General features: G+C 42.9%; 1 protein-coding gene across 5 annotated transcripts in view; it reads right to left on the bottom strand.

Annotated features, from left to right (window-relative positions):
* The window catches only part of LOC131912906 (FRAS1-related extracellular matrix protein 2-like), a 39803-nt gene extending 17981 nt beyond the window's left edge, over positions 1-21822 (bottom strand). For 4 of the 5 annotated variants that reach the window (XR_009379740.1, XM_059265196.1, XM_059265195.1 and 1 more), the window contains exons 1-12: positions 21693-21822; positions 19790-19939; positions 17209-17418; positions 14539-14736; positions 12975-13139; positions 11788-11970; positions 9647-9724; positions 8597-8727; positions 6017-6175; positions 4215-4518; positions 2365-2496; positions 1767-2098 (exon numbers count right to left, since the gene is read on the bottom strand). Coding sequence is in view for 4 of the 5 variants with exons in the window: in XM_059265196.1 (XP_059121179.1) it covers positions 1767-2098; positions 2365-2496; positions 4215-4518; positions 6017-6175; positions 8597-8727; positions 9647-9724; positions 11788-11970; positions 12975-13139; positions 14539-14736; positions 17209-17362 (1836 nt within the window). In the remaining variant the exon portion in view is untranslated. The remainder of the gene's footprint in view (positions 1-1766; positions 2099-2364; positions 2497-4214; positions 4519-6016; positions 6176-8596; positions 8728-9646; positions 9725-11787; positions 11971-12974; positions 13140-14538; positions 14737-17208; positions 17419-19789; positions 19940-21692) is intronic. The other variant, XM_059265198.1, reaches the window with a different exon arrangement.
* Between the last annotated feature and the right edge of the window lie 346 nt (positions 21823-22168).

The following is a 22168-nucleotide window of genomic DNA, read 5'->3' as shown; positions in this document are numbered from 1 at the left end:
CTATCACCCCCATGGTAGTTTACAGCCATCTGTAACTTCAACCTCAGTGGACCTGATGCCTTTTTCTGGTCTCTGTGTGTACCAGGCAAAATGTCCATACATACAAACAAACAAACAAACAAACAAATAAGTAAGTAAATATTGGCTGACTGACTATAGGATGTGCTCTCTCTCATTCCCAGTGTGTTCTACAAGCCTTTCATGCAAGACAAACCTGGCTGAAACCGGCAGCTGCCAGCTCCTGCCGGACAACAGAACCACCCACAGTTCAATTAGAGACACAGCCCTGGCTTCAATCACTTGAGGTCACTGGACACAAAACATCTCTGGACCCAAATGATTCAACAGAATGCTGAGCATAAAACAGCAATAACGGCCATGAAAAACAAAACGAAACAGAACAAAAAACTAACAAAGTAGAATCCGTTTAAATGAACATTTAGCATTCAGCAGACAGATTTAGTCTGAAGAGTTAAACACCTCCGAGGCAAGCCTTGCCTTCAAACCACGCTTGCTGCGTTACAGTTGGCCGGCAAAGGTAGTGTCAGCTTAGCAGGGTGAAGGCAGGGATGCACTGGGACAACCAGCTGTCCAAGTGACAGATAGAGACGTATTTCCACTCTGTGGGGAGGACAAAAGATGTTCCTGTGGGTGAAAACAGACTACAGAGCGGCCCGCAGAGACACTCTGAAGCACGGAGAAGCCAGCTAGCAGAGACCCAACTGAACGACAGTGCAGTCCTGTGGCTGCGTCCTCCTTCGTTTATGCCCACTGATCCTGTGTCTGGAGCGATCAGAAAGGAGACAGTGATTTAATAACGTCGGCACAAGCTCCAGGAGGAAGAGACAAAGGTGTGCGATCTGTGAGGAGGAGGCGGAGCTAGTGTTTGTTTGTTTCTTTTATTTCTTTTTCCTTTTCAGATGGCAAAGACAGACTGAGGAAGATGTACCCAACGAACCACCACCCATGAAGGCTTTATATAACGTGTCTCTGGAGACACACAGCTAGAATGCCTCAGAACCAAATGTCAAGTGTGCGTTTGCTTGATTACAGTATCAGGCTCTTCCCATCGCGTCACACTGTCTTTACGTTGATGCTCTAATATGGGTTTTCACTAATTCACGCTATTTACTGACTCGTCTGCTTTTTGAGCATAGCAAGTCTTAACAGCTGTCACCCACTAGCTTCCCGGCACCACGAGAGACTACCCATTTAACACCAACTGTAGCGGAGATGAGCCGAGTTCCACAGCTCTGCTGTGGGAGTAAACTGATGGTCCCTTACCATAGACTTTCCCCTTTATTTTGCTTTTAACCCAGCAGGAATATAGCCTTAGAAATCCACCTTCAGGGACTGCCACATCTATTAAGACTCCCCTTGGCTAAATATTGAAAGATATGGTGCATTCTGCATCTCGTTTGCTACTTTAACAAATAGGCCTCTCATAATTTTTGTTAATTCAGGATTTTAGTTCAAATTCTTGACATGATTTTTAACGCAAATTTTAGAGTTTTAAAAATCATAACCTAAGCGGGGACTCTGTTACTTATTATTCTAGAGGTGTTCTTTTGATGGCCTGGGAGGAGGATTTTGTATATCTCTTGTATATTAATATGTAGTATGACAGATTTTGATACCAGCCATCAGCCGTCCCTCTGTGACTAATGGCTAACAATACTGAGGTAATAGTTGAGATTAGAAAACTACTGACAGACCCAAGCAGCTGGTTTATCCAAGGAGCAAGGCCCAGATGTTGGAATGTGTACCTGGCCATCCGTCCCGATGGTGCCTTCACAGTCTGCCAGGAGCTCCGACATGTCATAGCAGCTGACGAACTCCCATAGGCAGGCTTCCAGATTCAAGTTTCGGTAGAATCGTAAGGTACTGGAGCCCCTGACCAGCACACTGTACTGGTAAGGATAGGTCTCTCCAATGACCTCTGGGTTCTTCGTGGCATTAGTCAGGAAGCCATGGTGGGTCTTCACTTCATTGTAGTCCAGCAGGTTGGAGCATTTGTGGTTCCCAACTCTGGTGCCATCAGGGCTGAGGGTCAGCTCAAAGTTGGACAGCTCTCTCGTGGAGATGATGGGCAGCATCCCTGCAGGGAAGCACAGGGAGGCACCGTCTGCTCTCATTTGCATTTTTATTTCACTTCTAAAGAATGCTTTTTAAGTTGACAGACTTTCAAAACTGGATAGAAAGAGTTGAAAGAAGCAGACAGACTTGAAAGTTAATTTGCAAACTGAAGACGAAGGAAGTGAAATAAATAAACCAGGTTCCAAGTACCCCAACTCCCAAGGTCTTACTTTACCAGGATATCTACCGTCGGTGTGTCCAGAGTCTTGCTTTACCCAGGGTACTTACCATCTATATGTGGCATCGTGACGGTGAGCTTGATGAGATTTGCAAAGTCTGGGTCCTCGGGACCAGTGTAGCGCAATTTAGCTGAGAATGGCTCCGCCCCCACGACCCCAGGCACACGGGGCTGACAGAGACCTTGAAGAAAACGAGCACATTTATGCTAAAAGATGACAGCATGTAAGTAATGTTTTAATGTAGGTGCTGTTGCTTTTCTGTATTTTAATATTCGCTGTGATCTAACACCTGACTGAGAATGTATATCATAAGGAAGCAGAAGACTGTGTGAGAGGTGACCATAGCATGCAGTTCAGGAGTCTCTCAACAGTTCTTGGTCAGACTGACTTAATATATGAAGATCATTTGTGCCAGAAACATATTCACAAAATTATTATATAATGTGAACAGATAAAATGCAAATGGTTGAAATACATTACAAAGTATAGTTCAATGAAGTGAATCTGAATGTTACCCTAGAACAATATGATGAATCATGAAATATGTATTATATATTAGCTATAATAAATATTACTTATTGGTGAATAAAACTCAAAGTGAGTGTATGTTTTAACAGTGCTGGAACTGATCCCAGAGCTTTACTGCATTATAATTTCAAGTCCTAAATATACTTTAAGAAAAATCCCTGGAGCCGGACCTACAGTTGGGAGCCACCTGACATGGGTGTTTGGAACTGAACTTGGGTCCTTTGGTACATGCTCTTAACCACTCATCAACCCAGCTACCTAAAAATATTCTTTAATCTGAGAAATTTTAAATAGAAATGTGCATGTACATTTTTAAAAGCCCATTTAATTTAGGAATAGGAGTCTAAGTCAGAGGTGGAGTACTTGTCTGCCATGTGTAAGACCCTGGGTTCCATTCTCAGCACTGCCAACAGCAAACCCACGGGGCTGGAGAGACAGCTCAGGGATCAAGAGCACTGGCTGCTCCTGTGGAGGACCTGGGTTCAACTCCCAGAACCCACATAGTGGCTCACACCATCTATAAGTCTAATCCCAGGGCATTTGATGTTCACTTTTGACCTGAGTGATACACACGGCACACATAGATACATACAAGCATACACACATGCACTTAAAATAAAAATAAATAAAACTTAAAAAAACATCCAACCCACCAAATCCAAACCAAACCACCAACAAAAAATATACATAACCATCTCTACTCAGAGGAAGATTACTTTCTATAAAGTTTCCTTTAGTTTGGGTTTCCTGTTAGTGTTGGGTCTGGCCATATTCTATTATGCACTTCCAACCATGTGTCCCAGGCTCTGGCTTTAGACCCAGCCTCCCTTTGGTGATGTGCACACGGCTCTCCGCCTACACCATCCTTTGACTGTGCCCCCAGCAGATCCCCATGCATGCACCAGCCAGCTGGGCTCTTTACCTGGTATAGTAACCCCTCCTCGTCCAGACCAAACACTTATTTCCTCACAAGTTCCTCCATATTGGGGTTTGTTACTCCTAGAGAGTTCACATTCCTTCATGCTTCTTAGAGTCACTTCTCACAATTTCAAGATGCATCTCAGCAGCTCCTCTATGCGGGACCAGACTCAGATTACCTATGCCTCTAATTTGTCTATGGACTCCCGGAGCACGGGAGTGCTCCTTTATCATCATGACGAGTACAAGGCTCTTTACCTAGCACACCCCAGGTGTTCATGAAAGGTGTGGAATTACTGTTTTCTAATGAAGACTTTTGCAAAAATGGATGCTCGTCTGTAAGTAAGAGTTCTATGGTATACAGGGTTATTTGGAGGAATTTATACACAGAAATGAGGTATTTGCAATACTGCAGCAGTGTTTCAGTGACCTTCCCAGGGAAACATCTCTCACCTTCCTCTCTGTCGATGGTGACGATGGGGCTCATCAGTTCCAGGCCTTCATTCCCATCGGCGTTCACTGCACGAGCCGCACACTGTACCCGGGAACCAGGCTGAAAGTATATGGAGTCTAACGTGATCGTTTTGGATGATGTGAAAAAGGTGTCGAAGTCCACCTCTCTCAAAGGGCTGGTCACACCATCCGGGCCAGCAGGAGCGCTGATCAGCCACCGGTATCGGGTCAAAGTGTCATTGATGTTCTCGCTGGCACAAATAGAGCCTGTTTTGTCGTAGTCTGGATATTTGGGGTTGCAAGCCTATGGGAAAGCAAATAAACAGAGCTGTGTTAGGACCACAGTAGAGAGTAATGTGGACTTGGACTTGATGCTTCTCAAGCTCCTTTAGTCCTAAGGCTTCCATTGCCCTTCATGCTGCATTTGGTCATGCAACTTCCGACTTCTTATTCCCAGCTGCCATCCTTTTATGACCTTTCAACTTCCGATAGCTCACTGGACACGACCACACTCAGAAGTGTCAATCACATCATCATCTCTGGAATCCCCAGAGTCATTCTTACTCTTTCTCTCATGCTTCTGTCCCCTCTCCCTCTGCCCTACAAAAGGTATTGGAGTCTACCTCTCTCGTGAGGTTGGTCACACCATCAGGGCCACCAGGAGTGCCAACCAGACATCCATGGAGAGCCCAATCCTTCTCTTTCCTTCTTCATGTCCAGCAGGTGGGTGACCTTGACCACTCCGCTTTGTAACACTCCTTAAGTCGATCCCTTCTTCACCATTCACACGGCTCCTTCCCATCTAACTCAAGTCCTCCCTTTCCAACTCTACACTCCTGCCCCACTAACATTCCAACGTGACCCTCTACTCACCCAGCTCTTCTGCATGAGAACGCATCCCGCTACCCAACAAATGAATTCCAAGTTGCCTAATGTGGCATTTAGAACCCTTTATAAATGAACACCAGATTATCCACACATTGTTAAGCCAATGAACACTCATTGTGTGCCTGTTGTATGTGGAGTGTTTCATTAGGGCTGCTGTGACCTAAAAATATATGTCATAGTTTTTGTTCACGGGGAACTCAAGATTCAGTTACAAGAAGGCAAGTGAAACCTGTAATGAATCCCTTCCATTCTCCTTGGCAACCACCCTTTCCAGAATGATCTCCCCTCACCTGAATCTAAAACTGTCAAAGGTCTACCTGATCCTCCATATCAGAGCTTCAGCTCTGGCTCTTACACTCTGCCTCGTATCAGAGCTACAGATCCTTATTTTTTTCCACTTGTCCTTATTTTTTAATCCCTTCTGTGCAGAGTTCATGCTTTACTGGCTTTCCTGACAGTGACGGATTCTTAAACCACACACTGTGTCCTCAGTTAATAGGCTCTTGTTTTGTTTGTTTGTGTTTTGGGAGGAGGAAAATGGGAGCTCCATTTAATGATTGTTATTTTAAGCTTTTCACAGCTCAAAGCTTAAACCTTAAATTTCCCAAGACAATACTGAAGTTTATAATTATTTTAAATCGTTATCTTCTGGGGTGAGAGGGTTAAGAGCACTTGCTGTTCTTACAGAGGACCTGAGTTTGGTCCCCAGCACCTACATGGTAGCTCACCACCATCTGTAACTCCAGTTCCAGGGGATCTGACACTCTCTTCTGCCCTTTGCACCAGGAGCTCATGTGGGGCACATACAAGCATGCAGGCAAACACTTACACACGTGAAACAAAAAAAAATAGATAGATCTTTAAAAAATCAGTTATCTTCAAATTTCCCCTAAACTGATCTATTTCCTCCTCACCATAATGCAGACAACGGGATAGCCAGACACAGGCCCAGCGTTCTCCTTGGCTTTGGAAGTGTCATCATATATCAGCAAGGACACAATGTGAGGGACAGAGGGAAAGGTGACATCCGCCATGCTGTTGACTTCCTCTATATATACAATGGCCTTGGTTGCCTAAGAGGAAAGGAGAGTGATCGTTGATTATCAAATATTCAGGGTCCTGGAACTTCTCTCATTCAGAACAATGACTGGAAAAATCTCTGGAATCTCTGTGAGGAAGTCGTCCTGCCCAGACGCCATGCAGAGTGACAGCCCACACACATTCTATTTCATGTGACCCTGGTACCTTGCTCATCTTGAATGTTTATGGGGGAGGGACCTCAGCCTTGGGTGGCTCATACAAAGGCTTGCCACTAGCCCATGAGATACTTGGGTTCTAAGGTTTTCTCTTCAGTTGTGATGATGGTAGATAAATCAGTTGTGGGTTTGTGACGTTGAAGTTACATCAACAACAACAACAACAACAAAATCCATTAGTTGACAGTGGGAGAAAAAACTGACAGACACCTTGAGAGAAATGAGACTTTCAAGGTCATGGGATTGTGTGGGCTGTGGTGATGCGGAGAGGCCAAGGAGAAGCTAAGCTTTAGATGGACAAAGGCTTGGACTGCCTGGGACTAGGGGAGAGAGAAGATGAGCACGAGACAGAAGGAGACTCTGGATATTGTCTAGTGAAGGAGGAAAGTCACCTCTGTCCATGTCTCTGGCTCTTGAGCAGCTTTCCTACCTCTGATGACTGATAGAACAGTCCTCAAGCATTGCCCTGACACTTTCAATAGTGTCATATGCAACGGGCACATCCCAAGTTGAAAAGACTGTAAATCAAGAGTGTGTTTAATCTTCCTAACCCTGTGAACATCATGGACCAGCAACACAGCACTGTAGGATTGCAGCTCGTGGTTGTGGAACAGAGATAAAAGTAAATTCAAATTATGTTTTTACACATAATTTTACAGCAATGTAAAGTCAAAGAAATGTAAGTTGAATCACAGTCAAACCAAAGACGTTTCTATATTTTTAAGAGTCTCTGACACTGAAAGTGATTTTTTGGGACTCTTTGTTCCTTTACTCAAAAGAATGTCACATGCTAGTCCATAAAAACAGGGAAAGACTCACAAAAATCTCTTTCATCAAGACTTTCTACACACAGATCTTGAGTTCTAAATATGACTTAAGAAGGATAACAATGTGGCTGGAGAGATGTCCGAGAAGGTAAGGCACTTGCTGCTAAGCCCAGCATCCTTAGTTTGATCTCCAGAATTTAGACTGTGGAAGGAGAAAACTGATTCCTAGGCTGCCTGTGACCTCCAGGTGTGTGCACACAATCCACACATGAATATAAAAAAGCATGCATATATTAGAGTTAAAAAATTCTTGAAGGACAGCAATGTCACAGAATTACCATTTTTACTGAATAATAAAAATACTTAAGAAAACATATTCTTCCATTTGATTTCTCATTAACAAAGAATGAAACAATAAAAGCAGTATAGCACACTTACACATAGTGTTGCTTAAATTGACCTTTTCCTATGAGTGGCATGTCATTTAAAATTTTTTTCCACCGTTAAAAACAAATTCTATGGAGATTACATCTATCTTGAAGAAAATATGGTAGGTGATATGATGTAGAAAACACATTTTATGACTATAAAATTTTGCCCATGAAGTTCTCAACATCAAATTCTAACCTAATTAGGAGGAACTAGTGAAGCCCTGGAGGGCCAGGAAAGTGCTTGGTGGGTAAAGATGTCTGCTTCAATTAGTGTTGAATAAATGTTCCATCTTTGTGGCAGGCAATTCCAATGTCAGTCATGACATGGGAAGGCTAAGAGAGCTGATGTGGGGTCCGGGGACTACAACTTTGAGTTTCCACCAACACGATTTTCCAAAGACAGAGAGAAATGTCCAGGTTCTGATCTAATCAGAACAGAAATTAATTTGGGCAGTTGAAAGGGACCATGTGCATCCCCTTTCATGTACAACATCATCATCATCATCATTATCATCATCATCATCATCATCATTATTATGGTTTTTTGAGGCAGGGTTTCTCTGAGTAGTTTTGGTGCCTTTCCTGGAATTCACTCTGTAGACCAGGCTGGACTTGAACTCACAAAGATCCACCTGGCTCTGCCTCCCGAGTGCTGGGATTAAAGGTGTGCGCCACCACTGCCCAGCCATTATTATTTTTTAAAAAGATTGATTTATTTTTATATTACATGCATGAGTGTTTGCCTCCATGTATGCGTGTGTGTGTGTGTGTGTGTGTGTGTGTGTGTGTGTGTGTGTGTGTATGCAGTGCCCAGAGACCAGAAAAGGCCTGGGAGACCCTGGAACTACAGTTACAGATGGTTGTGAGACACCGTGTGTATTGGTGCTGGGAACCACACCCACGTCCTCCTCAAGAGCAGCAGGTGCTTTTTACTGCTGAGCCATCTCTCTAGTCCTGAGTCTTCTTCACTGTGATGTCTCACATGCATTTATTCTAAGAAAAGGTTGGCTGCAGACTTACAAACACATCGTCTCGCTTACCTGCGTCTCTGCCACCATATTTTCATCTGGTTTTAGGTGAACAGTGAAGGCCTCCCTCATCTCTCTTACCCCGTCGAAGACGACTTCAATTTCAACGATATGCTGGGTTTCCCCTTCCTTAAACTCGACTTCTACAAATACAAAGTCACTGATTTAGTCTTTTGCCTATGAACCTGAGATCTTCTTGGACTGTGGTATATAACAAGGACATTTTACATTGCGGTCCAGTACATGGGTGTATGCTTACTTAAAGGGAATCAAACTGCTAATTTATTGGTACTATTTGTACTATACTGTAGTGTGTGTGTGTGTGTGTGTGTGTGTGTGTGTGTGTGTGTGTGTGTGGTGTACCTGTGCACGTGTGGAGGCCAGGGAAGGATATAAAGTGCTTTGTTCTATCACTTTTTACCTTATTACCTTGAGACAGAGTCTCCCACTAGACCTAGACACCTTGGCTGGTGTCCAACAAGTCCCATCGGTCCTCCCACCCAGGAGGGTTCCAAGCATGGAGAGCCAGGAGAGGTCCTGGGATTTGAACTGAGATCTCATGATTGAATAGTAAGCCCTCTCACCTGCTGAGGCATCTCCCCTGTTTCCACTCTGATATTTTCTACTATTCTATTCTTCTCTATTCTATCCAAAGGAAAATTCCAATCATGACTTAGTAAACTGATCTGTTGACCCACAGTTTGGAAACTGCTGAGTGATGAGACAGTGAATAGTTTTTATATTGGGCAAAAAAAAAACTCCCCTTTCAGCTCACAGATTTCCTAAGCCAATGAAACCCAGTAAACAGGACCGTGGATAGGAATGACTGAATGTTAGTAGGTTTAGGAAGATGCATATGAGGCTGGATTGGAATTGTTTTAAGTGCATTACTAAATTATATTTCAAAGGCACTTATTCTTGCTGTTTCTAGAAACGTAAATGACAATGTTTTCTCCCTCACCTGTCCCACTCAGCAAGGACTGCTTTGCTATCGTGAGAAGGCAATCCAACCACGAGGGAGGGTACTTTGCTATCAGTTAATTTAAAAACTTAAAGCATTACCATGATGGGTTTTATTGAAGCCTGAGTAGCAGGCCTTACTACAGAAGGTGGAGGAGCTGATTTGTAGATGTCCTTCGGCTTCCAATGAGAAAATAGGAAGGAAGACAAACACCATCATTCCAATTAGCAGAGACAGCTCTATTTCCTGACATACTTGCAGTCACTCAGTTATCAATTCTTCACGGCAGGAAACCGCATTTCTGATGTACTTCCCACCCACTTCATACTTCAAAATTTTTATTACCAATTACAAAGAAAAATTTTTAAAAAATCAGCTACTAATCAATGCAATTAAAATTTTCATTCCAATTCTGGATATAATTCCATTCCCCCACCATCATTTAGCCTTAGTATGCTTTTTGAGTTCAACAGTCTTGGATTTTTTGGCCCCCGTGAGAAACACAGGAAGATGAGAACAGCTAATTATTTCTAGCCTCCCAATTGGTTCTTACATTTTTAAAAGCAAATTTTGGTGTGTATATCTGCTGTATGCAATGCAATGTTATTTTATAAAATAAATTAGGTTGGTCTGTTTGGTGTGACTTTTAAAAAATTACTTTTTTAACACTAAAAAAAGTTGGGGAATTTCATAGGAAAACACGGATACTTGAGTTGTTCTGTATCTTTCTTCAAGGTAAATGTTAACTAAAGATGCCTGTGGGCTCTTCTCCACTATGGAATTTTGGGTTGGCCAACATTCCAGCTTCTCCGTTTTCCCTGGTTTCACTCGTTCCTGTCCCCAGACTTCACTCTGTAAGCATTCAAGTTTTTACAGCCACCCTCCCCCTCTGAGTTATACAAAGCAAATGTCTAAGATATTTAAAAATAATTTATTGTAAACATCTCAATGGTTGCTTCTTGCTGTGCATTTTCTTGATGAGATTTAAGTCTCTCCTCACATTTGTCCTACTCAGTCATTTCATCTCACAGAACAGGAGTTCAACTTTTATGACAATGCTTTTCCTATTTGATTGGTCTCAACCCCAATTTAGATTATAAAATGAATAATTAAAACATGTTTTAAAAAAAATCTATCAAGTTTTATTATAAACAGTAAGTCGGTGCTTAGGGATTACTCGACACGCACGTGGATTTAGTGCTGTTTAACTTTATTCAGCTCTGTTTGTTAGCTCACTACATAGTTATAATTTTGCTCTGGTCACTAAAAGAAGAACTTTATTTCTAAGATAAACAATTTCTGTTAAAAGGTCATACAGTGATATTTAAGACAGTTTTTCTTTCATGTAAAATCTGTTCATTCCAGAAAGACTGACTTGAGATTTTGTAATTTGATAGAAAACCCTGCTTTATTTTCATGGCTTTTGAATTACACATGATGTGCTTCCAAGTCTGGGAATAACATTGACTGTTCATGCGAGGGAAATTACGCTCCATTTAGAAGGTATTATGTTTCTATTACCTATGAATTTTGTTACTGATTTGATAACACCCACCAGTCACTTTTTACATTTTGTTAGTGAGTCAGAAAATCAAGGTGAATACCCAGAACGTTGTGATTAAAGAACTAATGGCCGCTGAGGGTAAGAGGTAGAAAAGCAAGAACATTCGTTGGTAATCATAACTTATGTTTATGATTATGCTGTTAGCAAATAATGGAGAGAGAGAGAGAGAGAGAGAGAGAGAGAGAGAGAGAGAGAGAGAGAGAGAGAGAGAGGAACATCTATTTATTTTACTAGCTCTTGAAAGTAAATGATGGAACGGTCCCCAAACTTGCACATGGAAGAAATACCGGGTGTCCAGAGAGGCTCCTGCACCCCACAGGGCTGCTGTGGCTGGTATTCCATTATCTTCTCAATCTTCTTCCCTGTTAGCAGAAAGTTTTCTAACGCTAATGTTTGAATGAAGATGTCCAGCAGGGTTAGCACACACTTTCCCGTTCACAGCACACAAATGCTGTAACGTCTGACCACTGGATGGAGGTAAAACTCACAGTCAGTGGACTCAAAGCACACAGAAATTCTCAAAATTTCCCTCAGAGAAAATTCTGGGGATTCTGCTCTTTGTACTTCTAAGGGTAGTTTAAAAGTTCATTTATATTCACTTTTCCCCCCTTTTCTCAAAGTCCCAGCTCCAACAGTGCAGCACAATTCAGCTGGTGACAGACCCTGGAAGACCCATACCTTCTGACATGGGGTGATAATCCTCTCCGGAGGTGGCCGAGCCATCTTTGGTGTGGACTCTCACAATGGAAACCTTTGAAGTGTCTCCTTGGCGGACCACTGGAATTTTGACGACCACGGACTCTCCTGGTTTGCTGGGCTCAGTGACACTAAATTTGGTTTCTCCAAATTTGATAACAGCTTCTAAGAGTGCGGAAAACACAGACAAATTAAGTTGCTGGCAAAGGGTGGTGGGGGTGGACAGTTTTCACCCTTTCTATTTCTTTCCCCATGGGGGACTTTTATTATTGTTATACTCTTGGCTTCTCTCTGTTGCCTCAATATTAGTGTGAGTGCAGAAAGAGAAGCTGTTAAGTGTAGCCTAGATCCTTCCTGGGAAACGGTGAGCCCACAGAAGGCATGTCCTCTGGGTTGTCTCTTTGTCCCATAGATCTTACAAGAGCAGGCCATTGAGAAGGGGCGTGGAAGGGGGAACCACTGGCCCAGGACTGGATAGACATAAAGACATAGGTAGGGGAGAGGGCAGGTATGAAGGCTTGTGCTTCAGTATGCAGGCATGAGCCATAGCCTCCCCAATGAGCTTTGTCAGTTTTAAAATTCTAGAGCGCTGGCATTGAACTCCGGGTCATGTACATGTTAGGTAAGTACGTGACCATTGAACTATATCCAAAGCTTTTTGGGTTATCAGTTTTCCTTACGTGTGCAGCATGTGCATGTTGGGGTTTGAACTTGATGCTGGCTGTCTTCCTCCATAACTGCCCACTTTATTTTCTGAGGCAGGGTCTTTCTCTGAACCTAGAGCTTGCCAATTTGGCTAGTCTAGCTAGCAAGCTTGCCCCAGTGATTCTGCCTCGGCCTCCTGAATGAAGTAGGGGATTATTAGCAGGCTTCCACCCCTGCCCAGCTCTTATGTGGGTGCTGGGGACCTACACTCATCCTCATGCTTGTCTGGCAAGTGCTGTATCTACTGAGCATCTTATCAGCCCCCTAAATTGATCAGTTTTGGGGCTCTGTTTTGTTTCTCACTCGTTTTCTTATGTCTCCGTTGTTTGCAGGACCTACTAAGAAAGAGGGGATACTTTTCTGAGCCACCTAGGAACTCGGGGGTGGGGGTGGGGGTGGGGGGATGGAGGGGGGGAAGACTTCAGTTCCAGATTCACTGGTTCGCAAAGGCAGTAACTTCTTACTGTCAGCATCGTCCTGGATCTTTATCAGAGTTTCATTTTGCTCGCCCACTGCAGCCCCGAAGGCAGAGCTGCTCTGTGGTGTGCCAAGTACCAGCTGCAGCTCCTCCACGGCCTCATGTATATCGTCATCCATCAGCTCGAGGACACAGGGCTTCTCGGTCTCACCTGGAGCAAAAGACAGTTACAGGCTCTAGAAGGATGCGCCAACAACTAGAACAAAGCAGAAGAGCAGGGTGTTGCTCCCCCACAACCCTCCACCCCCCAATCCGCCCCTCTCTGCCAGTGCAAAGGCTGCTGTTTGGAGTAAGCCTGGAATAAGTGTTTGCTGAATACATGACTCTTTGTACACAGGCCCATACTTTCATAAAGATGTCTGTAATTTCTCCTTTCACAGTCCAGCATGCATCTTAGAAAGCAAAGGAAATGCCAGTTTTGTGCGTGAGTTCTTAGAATTGTGGTTGGGAAGTGAGTCAACAGGCCACTGCTGATGGCCCTGGTTAATCTGACTCCCCTGGTTTTTTCATGTTACTAACTTTTGTCTTGTTGAACAAATCATTGACCCAAAACAACTGAATTCTTGCCTCTAATAACTGGGACCAATATTGTAGTACTGACTTTCTCCAATCTCATTAAAAATTCTTTAGAACATATTAATGTCTATATGACACACAAGCATATGGTTACTCAAATATTACCAAATAAGCCTTACTGTTGGCCACATAACTTGTTATCAATACTCCATCAATATGAGCACAACTTTCTGCTTCTTTTCAATAGAATATATTTCACAAAATTAAACTACTAGGTTAAAGTAGTGGAATATCTGAAGGCACTGATATTCATTAAAAGTGTGAGTGAGATACAGGGCTGGAGAGATGGCTCAGTGGTTAAGAGCACTGGCTGCTCTTCCAGAGGACCTGGGTTTCCAGCACCCACATGGCAGCTCACAACTGTCTGTCATTCCAGTTCCAGGGGACCCAATAGCCATGGCAAAGCATCAATGCACATAAAATAAAAATAAATAAATTTTAAAACCCCATAAAAGTGTGAGGTATATTTTGCCTAATAACATTTCAACATTAACTTCAATTTCTAGCCTTGTGAAATTTGCATATTTGATAGGTTCTTGATTGCTGAGAACTAACAATAAAATACATCATTAGGAATCAAAAGGTTAATGAAGAGACCCCAAGATGTCTGTGGCAATGCATATGCCTTGTCACTTAGTACACATAAACTCATGGTGCAAGCTTGTTGGAAAATTGGGAGATTTGATTTTACTGTATTTTCCTGATTACCAATTTCTCAATCCACATGTGGTATTCTTAAATTACATATAGAAACTTCAAGGGCTTAAGGCACTGTCTCCATAACCTTGATGACCTGAGTTTAATCCTCCAGATCCACAAGGTGGGAGGGAACAAAATCCCAACTCCTAAAACTTGTCTTCTGACTTCATGTCAGCTGTGGCATGCACATGCCCCTCCCCCCACATCCCATGCACATACACACAAAATCAATAAATACAGTAAGAGATTTAAATCATTTTCAAGTTCATACGTACCGGGGAGGAATGTGACAATGGAGACATCAGTATTTGGGCGTTCTTCGAAGTCAATCATCACCTGCGCGGACGCCTGCCTCGTGTAGCATCTCACAGAGGACCTGTGCTGGACGTCACCGCTCCTGTAGATCATTGCCACGACACGGGCATCGTCTTCATTGCAAGTGTACACTCTCTCTTTGAATTGCATTTTAGGCACTGGGAAAAAAAAAACAGACTCGTGGGTCAAAATGAGTAGACATGTCCTTATGGAAAAATGACATTTCAGGTGCTATAGTATAATGTTGATAATAAGACAGAAATATGAGAAAAGTGTCTCGGTTTCTACTCAGTTCCTGGCCAACATTTTGGCTTTGAGAAAATCACTGTGAAAGTTTTCATCTCCTTGTCCTTGTAATTTTTATTGGCCTCTTTTGTGAAGTAAGCACGTGCAGTGAACGCTTAAGAAGTAGGCAAAACCAGAGACCTTCAGATATTTGTATCAAAACTGCTGTGTGGTCACATGCCTTCAGATTTTCTTGATGTGAAGAACATTAACATTGTGCACATAATTCCTGAAGGGACTCTAGCCAGCCAGGGCCTGGCAAGCATGACTCTGGCACGCCTTGCCCTTTTTCTCCACCGTTCCCTCTGCCTTGCTAAAAACACTAGATTGTATTCCTAACGCTAGCCGGCAAGGTCTATTCCCTTATTTGGCCACTTCCTCCTACAGAGGCTGATTACCAATGTTTAGCTATCAAAGTACTGAAATCCAGTAACCCAAAACCCGCTTTGGCTCACCTAGTTAACACGTCTAATTAAAATTAAACACCTCATCCGAACACAGGGTTTCCCCTTTACCTTTATAAACTGCCATTTGCCTACAGGCCACATCTGTCCTCTCTATCCAGAGGCAGTCCTTTGACCCTCTGGGACAAATACCCCTGCTCCTCTTCCCCTTCTCCCTCATCCTCTATCTCCTGCCTTTGTCTCTTATCCCTGCCCTCTGTCCCTCTGGGGCAAATAATCTCCTTCGTGCTGAGAGCTTGGTCTTGGGGTTCTGAGAAACCAATACTTTTCCTTTCAATTACAAGTACATTTTATGCAAGAATAGTAGGGAAAGCTGATGGATGTGTGCATGTGTTAGTTTTAGGTGACACCTAAGCCAGGTCAGTCATACACAGGTCTCATTGATAGCAGGTTCCTTTCTTCCAAGAACCACTGGAATCATCATGGTAGGAAATTGAGTGATGATGGTTAAAGAGGCTTGCTGTGAAATCTTTTTTTTTTTTTAAAGATTTATTTATTTTGTGTACAGTGTTCTGTCTGCATGTATATCTGCAGGCCAGAAGAGGGCGCCAGATCTCATTACAGATGGTTGGGAGCCACCATGTGGTTGCTGGGAATTGAACTCAGGATCTCTGGAAGAGCAGCCTGTGCTCTTAACCGCTGAGCCATCTCTCCAGCCCCACTGTGAAATCTTTTGTGTTGCAATTTCTTCCAAGACAAGTGTCTACCTTGGATGGAAGGGTGATGTTAGAAGGGTGATGGAACAACAGGGTATTCTGGGAAGGGGAGAAACACTCCATCCTGCAGAGAAGCTTCTTAAGTTCAGGGAGTAGACAAAGACTCCAGAAGTCCCTGAAACTGACCAGATTCACTAGCTCCCCCTCCCCTTCTCAATCATATATAAGCAGTAGAGATGACTGAAAGACACTGTCAGATAAGCTGAGCTGCCCTGAAGAGGCAGAGACTAGCCCTACTGTCTAGAAGAGATAGCCTCCAATTCGTTGAGATGCCTGCATGCTGTGCAGTGCATTCCAGGTGTCCATCATTTGTGAACTGTCACCAGTGCTAGGGTGGGCTTTGGTGATGCAGCTGTCTTTGGGTCATGTCTGTTCCTTTAAGAACCCCAATAGAACTTACAGGTCCAACCAGTTGGACTCTGGTGCTATCCTTTGGTAGACTTTGGTCTTCTTAAAGAAGGAGTAGTGTCACACAATAACAGTGTACTTGACATTTGATTAGAGAAATCCGAGGCCTGGCTGGGTGACAGAAATTGTATAGTATTAAGTGGGAAAAGACCATGCATGTGGTGAGGAAATTTTTGAATCATTCAAAACACCAATGATAATATCACATTGTCCTTTAAAAAGAAGAAGACTAGTGATTTTCTTTAAAGACTGTCTAATTCCATCAAAATGAGCAGGAGGAGAAAAGTTGTGGGGTATTTGTATAGGGTGAACGGTGTCTCCCATGCCAACGTCTACCATGTTGAATTCATATCCTGAGTACCTTGCTAGTAGTAGTAGACAGGTAATCAAATTAAAGGTCATTGGGACTGATGCTGGCCAAATATGCCAGGTATTCTCGTGTCAAAGAGACACCAGGCCATACAGATGTCTGAAGAGGGAAGATGATGTGGAGAGGCACAGGGACAAGATGGCCACCAACAAGTCAGTGAGAGAGGCCTGTGACATCTCTCCCTTGTGGCCTCAGATGGAACCACCCTGCTGACTTTCATTTAGGCATCTCCCTAAGAGTGCAGGGGCTGCTGTTGTTCAAGCCACCTGGTCTGTGGCCCTTGACGATGTCAGCCCTAGCAAATGCATACAGTTGTATACAGCTTATCCCCCTACCTGCCATTTATATACATTCAGTCTTAGCATTGTAAAAGTGAAAGTCACTCACAGTCGGAGGCCGAGTCATTTATGGACACCATGGCCTTGCTGGGCTCGCCAAGGGCAGCGTTCACTGGCATGCGGAGTACCAGTTCAAACTTTTCAATTCCCTCCAGCACGGGTCTTCCCAGGTCATCCAGAATGACAACACGAACAGTCTGCATGTTGACGCCAGGCGCAAAATCTAAACTGCGGCTGATTCCCACATAATCTGTTCCAGCTAAAATCATAAGGAATGGATTATTTACATTGGAACGAAATAAAAAAAAAAAACAATTATACAGATGAAGTTATAGTTAATGTTTTATACTATACAACATACATACAAAATACTACAGAGAAATACATTTAATTAACAGATGGAAAAATTGGATCTACGTTGTCATTGACGTCGTGAATCTAAGATGGAGTTCTAAACCTTATCTCCAATAGCTGGATTTGAATTACATATTTTAGCATTTCATTTTATCTCTTTTCCCATCTTTATTAAAGTCCTTTGATAATCAATGCTACAACAATCAGCATATCAATCAAATACATGGTAATGTTGTATATACAACGGATACATCTAAATTTTGTTCATATCAATTAAATATCTATCTTATTTCTGTTTCTGGGGTGACGATTTTACTTAGGCATATGGTGGCCTCTTGGTTAGAACTCCACACATTTCAGTGTTAAGTTCCTCTGCCCCCACACTCACTCTAGGCAATGAAGCAAACTTCAACTCCAAAGACACATATGATATTTGAGTTAGTATTTTTTCAGACCATGTCATACATACGTAGTGTTGATACCTCTATTTACACATAAAGTAGTTAAAAATACAGTTGTCTTTTAATCTTCAGCCACCATGTCCAAGAAGACTTGAGAGTGGGAACAGTAGTTCTGTATGCTTTTCTCTTTTCTTAATAGTCTTGCAATTCTAACTCTCATTTTGTACTATTTTATCTCTGAATGTGCAATTGTGAGTGTATCTGTCTCTGACTGATTAGAAGAAAATCTCTATCCCTTATGGTTGCAGGTGTGACTCAGTGGAAGAGTATATACTGGGTACTTGCAAAGTTATGAATTCAGTTTAGCATCCAAACCCCAAACAAAAACAAATGCGCACACACACACACACACACACACACACACACACACACGCACACACACACACACACGTTTTCTTATGTTTCCTTTGTATTTTAGTTCTCTTTATTCTTATTTTTCTTTATGTATACATTCAACTCTTATTTGAATTTCATTCTTAAAAGTGAATAATTTGCCTGTTGTAGTGGTGTACACCTTTAATCCCAGCACTAAGGAAACAGAGACGGGCAGATCTCCATGAGTTTGAGGCCAATATGGTCTAGATAGCAAGTTCCAGGACAGCCAGGGCTACATAGAAAGACTCTGCCTCTAAAAAAAAAAAAAGAATAATTTGGGGGGCTGAGTATGGTAGCATATGCTTTTAATCCCAGCACTCAGGAGGCAAAGACAGGCAGATCTTTGTGAGTTCAAGGCCAGCCTGGTCCATGTAGAAAGTTCAAGATTAGCCAAGTCTAGATAGCAAGCTCCAAGCCAGCCAGGGCTGCACAGTGAAACTCTGTGTGAAAATTAAAAAATAAAAATGAAACAAAGAAAGAAAGAAAAAAGGAAAAAGAACCATTTGGCTAAACATATGTTAACAGACAGTTGCAGTCTGCAAGGTGCAGAGCTGGTTTATTGTATGGGTGACTTTGAAAATGGAGCCGCTCCTGCCTGCTGCTCTGCGGGACGACTGATGATGAGTAGCATGTATGAGGAGATCTGTGTGTATTTGTTCATGTCACACACTAGTCACATAGGATGGAGGGGTGGGTATATATGAGAAAAATGGTCTTGTCGGTCAGCTGAAAAAAGGAAAGGAGATTTTAAGCCTCATGTTTGCCCTAAAGTTCGTCAGCAGTGTTTTAGAGCTTAGGGTAAGAAACAACGCTGTGCTGGTTAGGACAATTTATATGACGATGTGTAGAGGGATGCCCGCTAAATCTCAAGTATTTACAGGGACACTTGGTTAAAATGAGGAGGTAGCCAGGGAAGAGGCACACCTGGGAGAGACTTAAATGTCTTCAGATTCTGTGAGGATGGCTGGTATGGCTGCTCCCCAGGATGTGTCAGAACAGCTAATCGTATTAGATTTGCCAAGTAGAGAACCAAGCCATGCAAATGCGGACATTGCAATGTAGCCTTTGAACCATACATTATGACCTAGACTCTGGTTCATCGTCTCAAAATCTCTTTCTTTACAATGGGAAAGTTTAAATTTACATACTCTATAGTAATAATTTCAGGAGGAAGTAGTCCATTAAGAATGCTTCAGTCGCCGGGCGGTGGTGGTGCACGCCTGTAATCCCAGCACTCGGGAGGTAGAGGCAGGTGGATCTCTGTGAGTTCAAGGCCAGCCTGGTCTACAGAGCTAGTCCAGGACAGGCACCAAAAACTACACAGAGAAACCCTGTCTCAAAAAACAAACAACAACAACAAAGAGTGTTTTAGTTAGGTGAAGTGTTTGGGAGCTGGAAGCGGCAGAAAAACACAGAAGGCTGATGCAGCGGAACGCTCACCATCTGCAGAGGGTGGTTCTGTTTTCCGGGACCTCACGGTGACGCTCGAAGGCCTGGAGAGGTCTGTACCCGTCCTCCATATCTGCACCTCCACGTAGCCGGCACTCTCATCCACCGAGTACTGGACATCCCCAAAGTAGAAGACCGGCTCTGTTCACCAGGACATAGAAAACACTGCTGTTATTTCTCTCTTTACCAGCTACCCCTGAGATGACATCCAAAAGTCTGCTTCCCTCTATTGACGACATCACGTTTCCTTTGAGTGAGCTGATATCTCATCTTAAGGCACACGACTTGGCTTACTTTTCATTTGCGTAAATACCTTTATTGTTATGTTTTGGGGTGCTGGGGATTGAACCCAGGGCCTCATGTATGCCAAGAAAGCACTGTACCACTGAGATACAACCATAAACCCATATGTAGGTGATAAATGGTTTCTAGTGCCGTTAAAAGCTTAGCTGGAAAAATACAGTCAAATGAAACCCAATATATAACACCTTTGTTTGTTTGTTTTGTTTTCTGAGACAGGGTTTCTCTGTGTAGCCTTGGTTTATCCTAGAGCTCACTCTGTAGTCCAGGCTGGCCTTGAACTCACAGAGATTCTCCTGCCTCTGCCTTCTGAGTACTCTTTGTTTTTTTTAAAGTTTTTTTTAAAGTTTTGTTTTTTTTTTTAAGTTTTTCCTGAGCATTCATTTTCTCATTCCTCACTAAACTACTGTGGGACAGAGAGATGGCATCTGCCTTATGCTGTCTTCTGGTCCATTGAATTTAGATTTAACTCACGATGTCTGAGTCTATTTTTAATTATCAGGATTAGACTCTACAAACTAGATTAGTATAAAAGTTGTGAGTCCCTATGACTTTAGAACGACCAGGCCTGGGTGCCAGTTATTTGGAGGGCTTTTGTATCCTCTATACAAACTGAGGTTTCACTAAGTAAGTCATCTCATGCTAAGAGGTTAGCGTCTGTCCTCAGGAATGTGAACGATGCTGCTTGGGTTCTATAGTTCCCGCCTCCAGATCATAGTGTTCTCCTGTGTTGGTGATGAACTTCAATGGATGGAGAGGTCACTTCCTATCTGATTCTTTATGATTAACCCATGACTCTTGATATAGCCAGAGGTCTGAAGGACAGTAGATGTCTAGGGAAAACTGAAATGAATTATGGGAATACTTTTAAAAATACCTAATTTTGAAATTTTGAGATAGCCTCACAGGAAACTGCCAGTAGTTCCCCATTGAGAGTTTATCTTCTAAACAGCCATTAGCAAAGGTAAAATAATCAAGAGAGCATGTGCGAAATAATCTTATTTGTCCTTAGTTTTACAAGATTCAAAAGGAGTTTATCTAAAAACACGCAGCTCACACCAGGACTTTTAGCATCATTAAAGGGGCGCTGTTCTGTTTGATAGAACTAGATTGAACTCCCCAAATGCACAAAGTGAAGTGAATCCTCAGAAAGCCACAGGGTGTGGCTGGGTGTGAGTGTGGTGGGGTGAGCTCAGTGAGAGCACTTGCCTAGTGTGTACACAATCCTGGATCCCATCCCCAGCACATGTAATAAAACAAAGCCACAGGAAAAGCCCAAGGCAAGCTTCCTCCACTTCTCTATTTGCAAATTCATTACCTTTACTAGAAGACATAATACACACGCTTATTTCTTTTCTTCCTCCAACTGGTAAGCATATTTAAAAGCATTTAGCTCCCCTGGCCTCTTAGATAATATGAAATCAATCTTGGAAATGTTTGCCTGTTTTGGTTCGGAGGTGATAAATCTGCCTACGGCATAGTTCGCCTCCCTGCTATCCTTTGAACTTGGACGAGCAGGCGAGTGTACAGATGGAGTTGTTATCTTATAACCCCAGGCAAGCAGACCTGACTGACAAACCAATACATTCCTTACATTTTCCACATCTGAGGAGGGGCAAAGGTGAAAGCAGAGAAGCCAGAAAATGATTATTCTAAGCCGACAGCTGAGCCAGGAACAGCGGCTTCTCTTCAAAAGGCTTTCACGATCATCATGGAGGCTTGGTCACGTGTCTCCCACAAGCGCTCTCTCTAAGTCTCTCAACATTTCTGGTATCGCGAGAATTAGGTTTCTAAGCAAACGCTGTATTAATGCAGTGGTGTTACCTCTCGTCTTCCTAGTCCTCACAGATGCATATTAGAAATGGAACTGAATAAAATCATGTGAGTGCAGCCATAAAACACCACGGGCGCAGCATGCAGGGGTGGGGGAGGGGGTGGGGGAGAGGGGATAAGGATGAGTAGAACTGTGTTTGCATGTGCATTCACACCCATCCTGTTACCCACAGAGCAAGTCCTTCACTTTATAGCTTAACATGCAGTTCACGATGAAAACAGAGAAAGAGAGAAGCT

Source organism: Peromyscus eremicus, chromosome 6, assembly GCF_949786415.1.
Source record: "Peromyscus eremicus chromosome 6, PerEre_H2_v1, whole genome shotgun sequence".
Taxonomy (NCBI): Eukaryota; Metazoa; Chordata; class Mammalia; order Rodentia; family Cricetidae; genus Peromyscus; species Peromyscus eremicus.
This window is presented reverse-complemented; position numbering and strand designations above follow the sequence as displayed.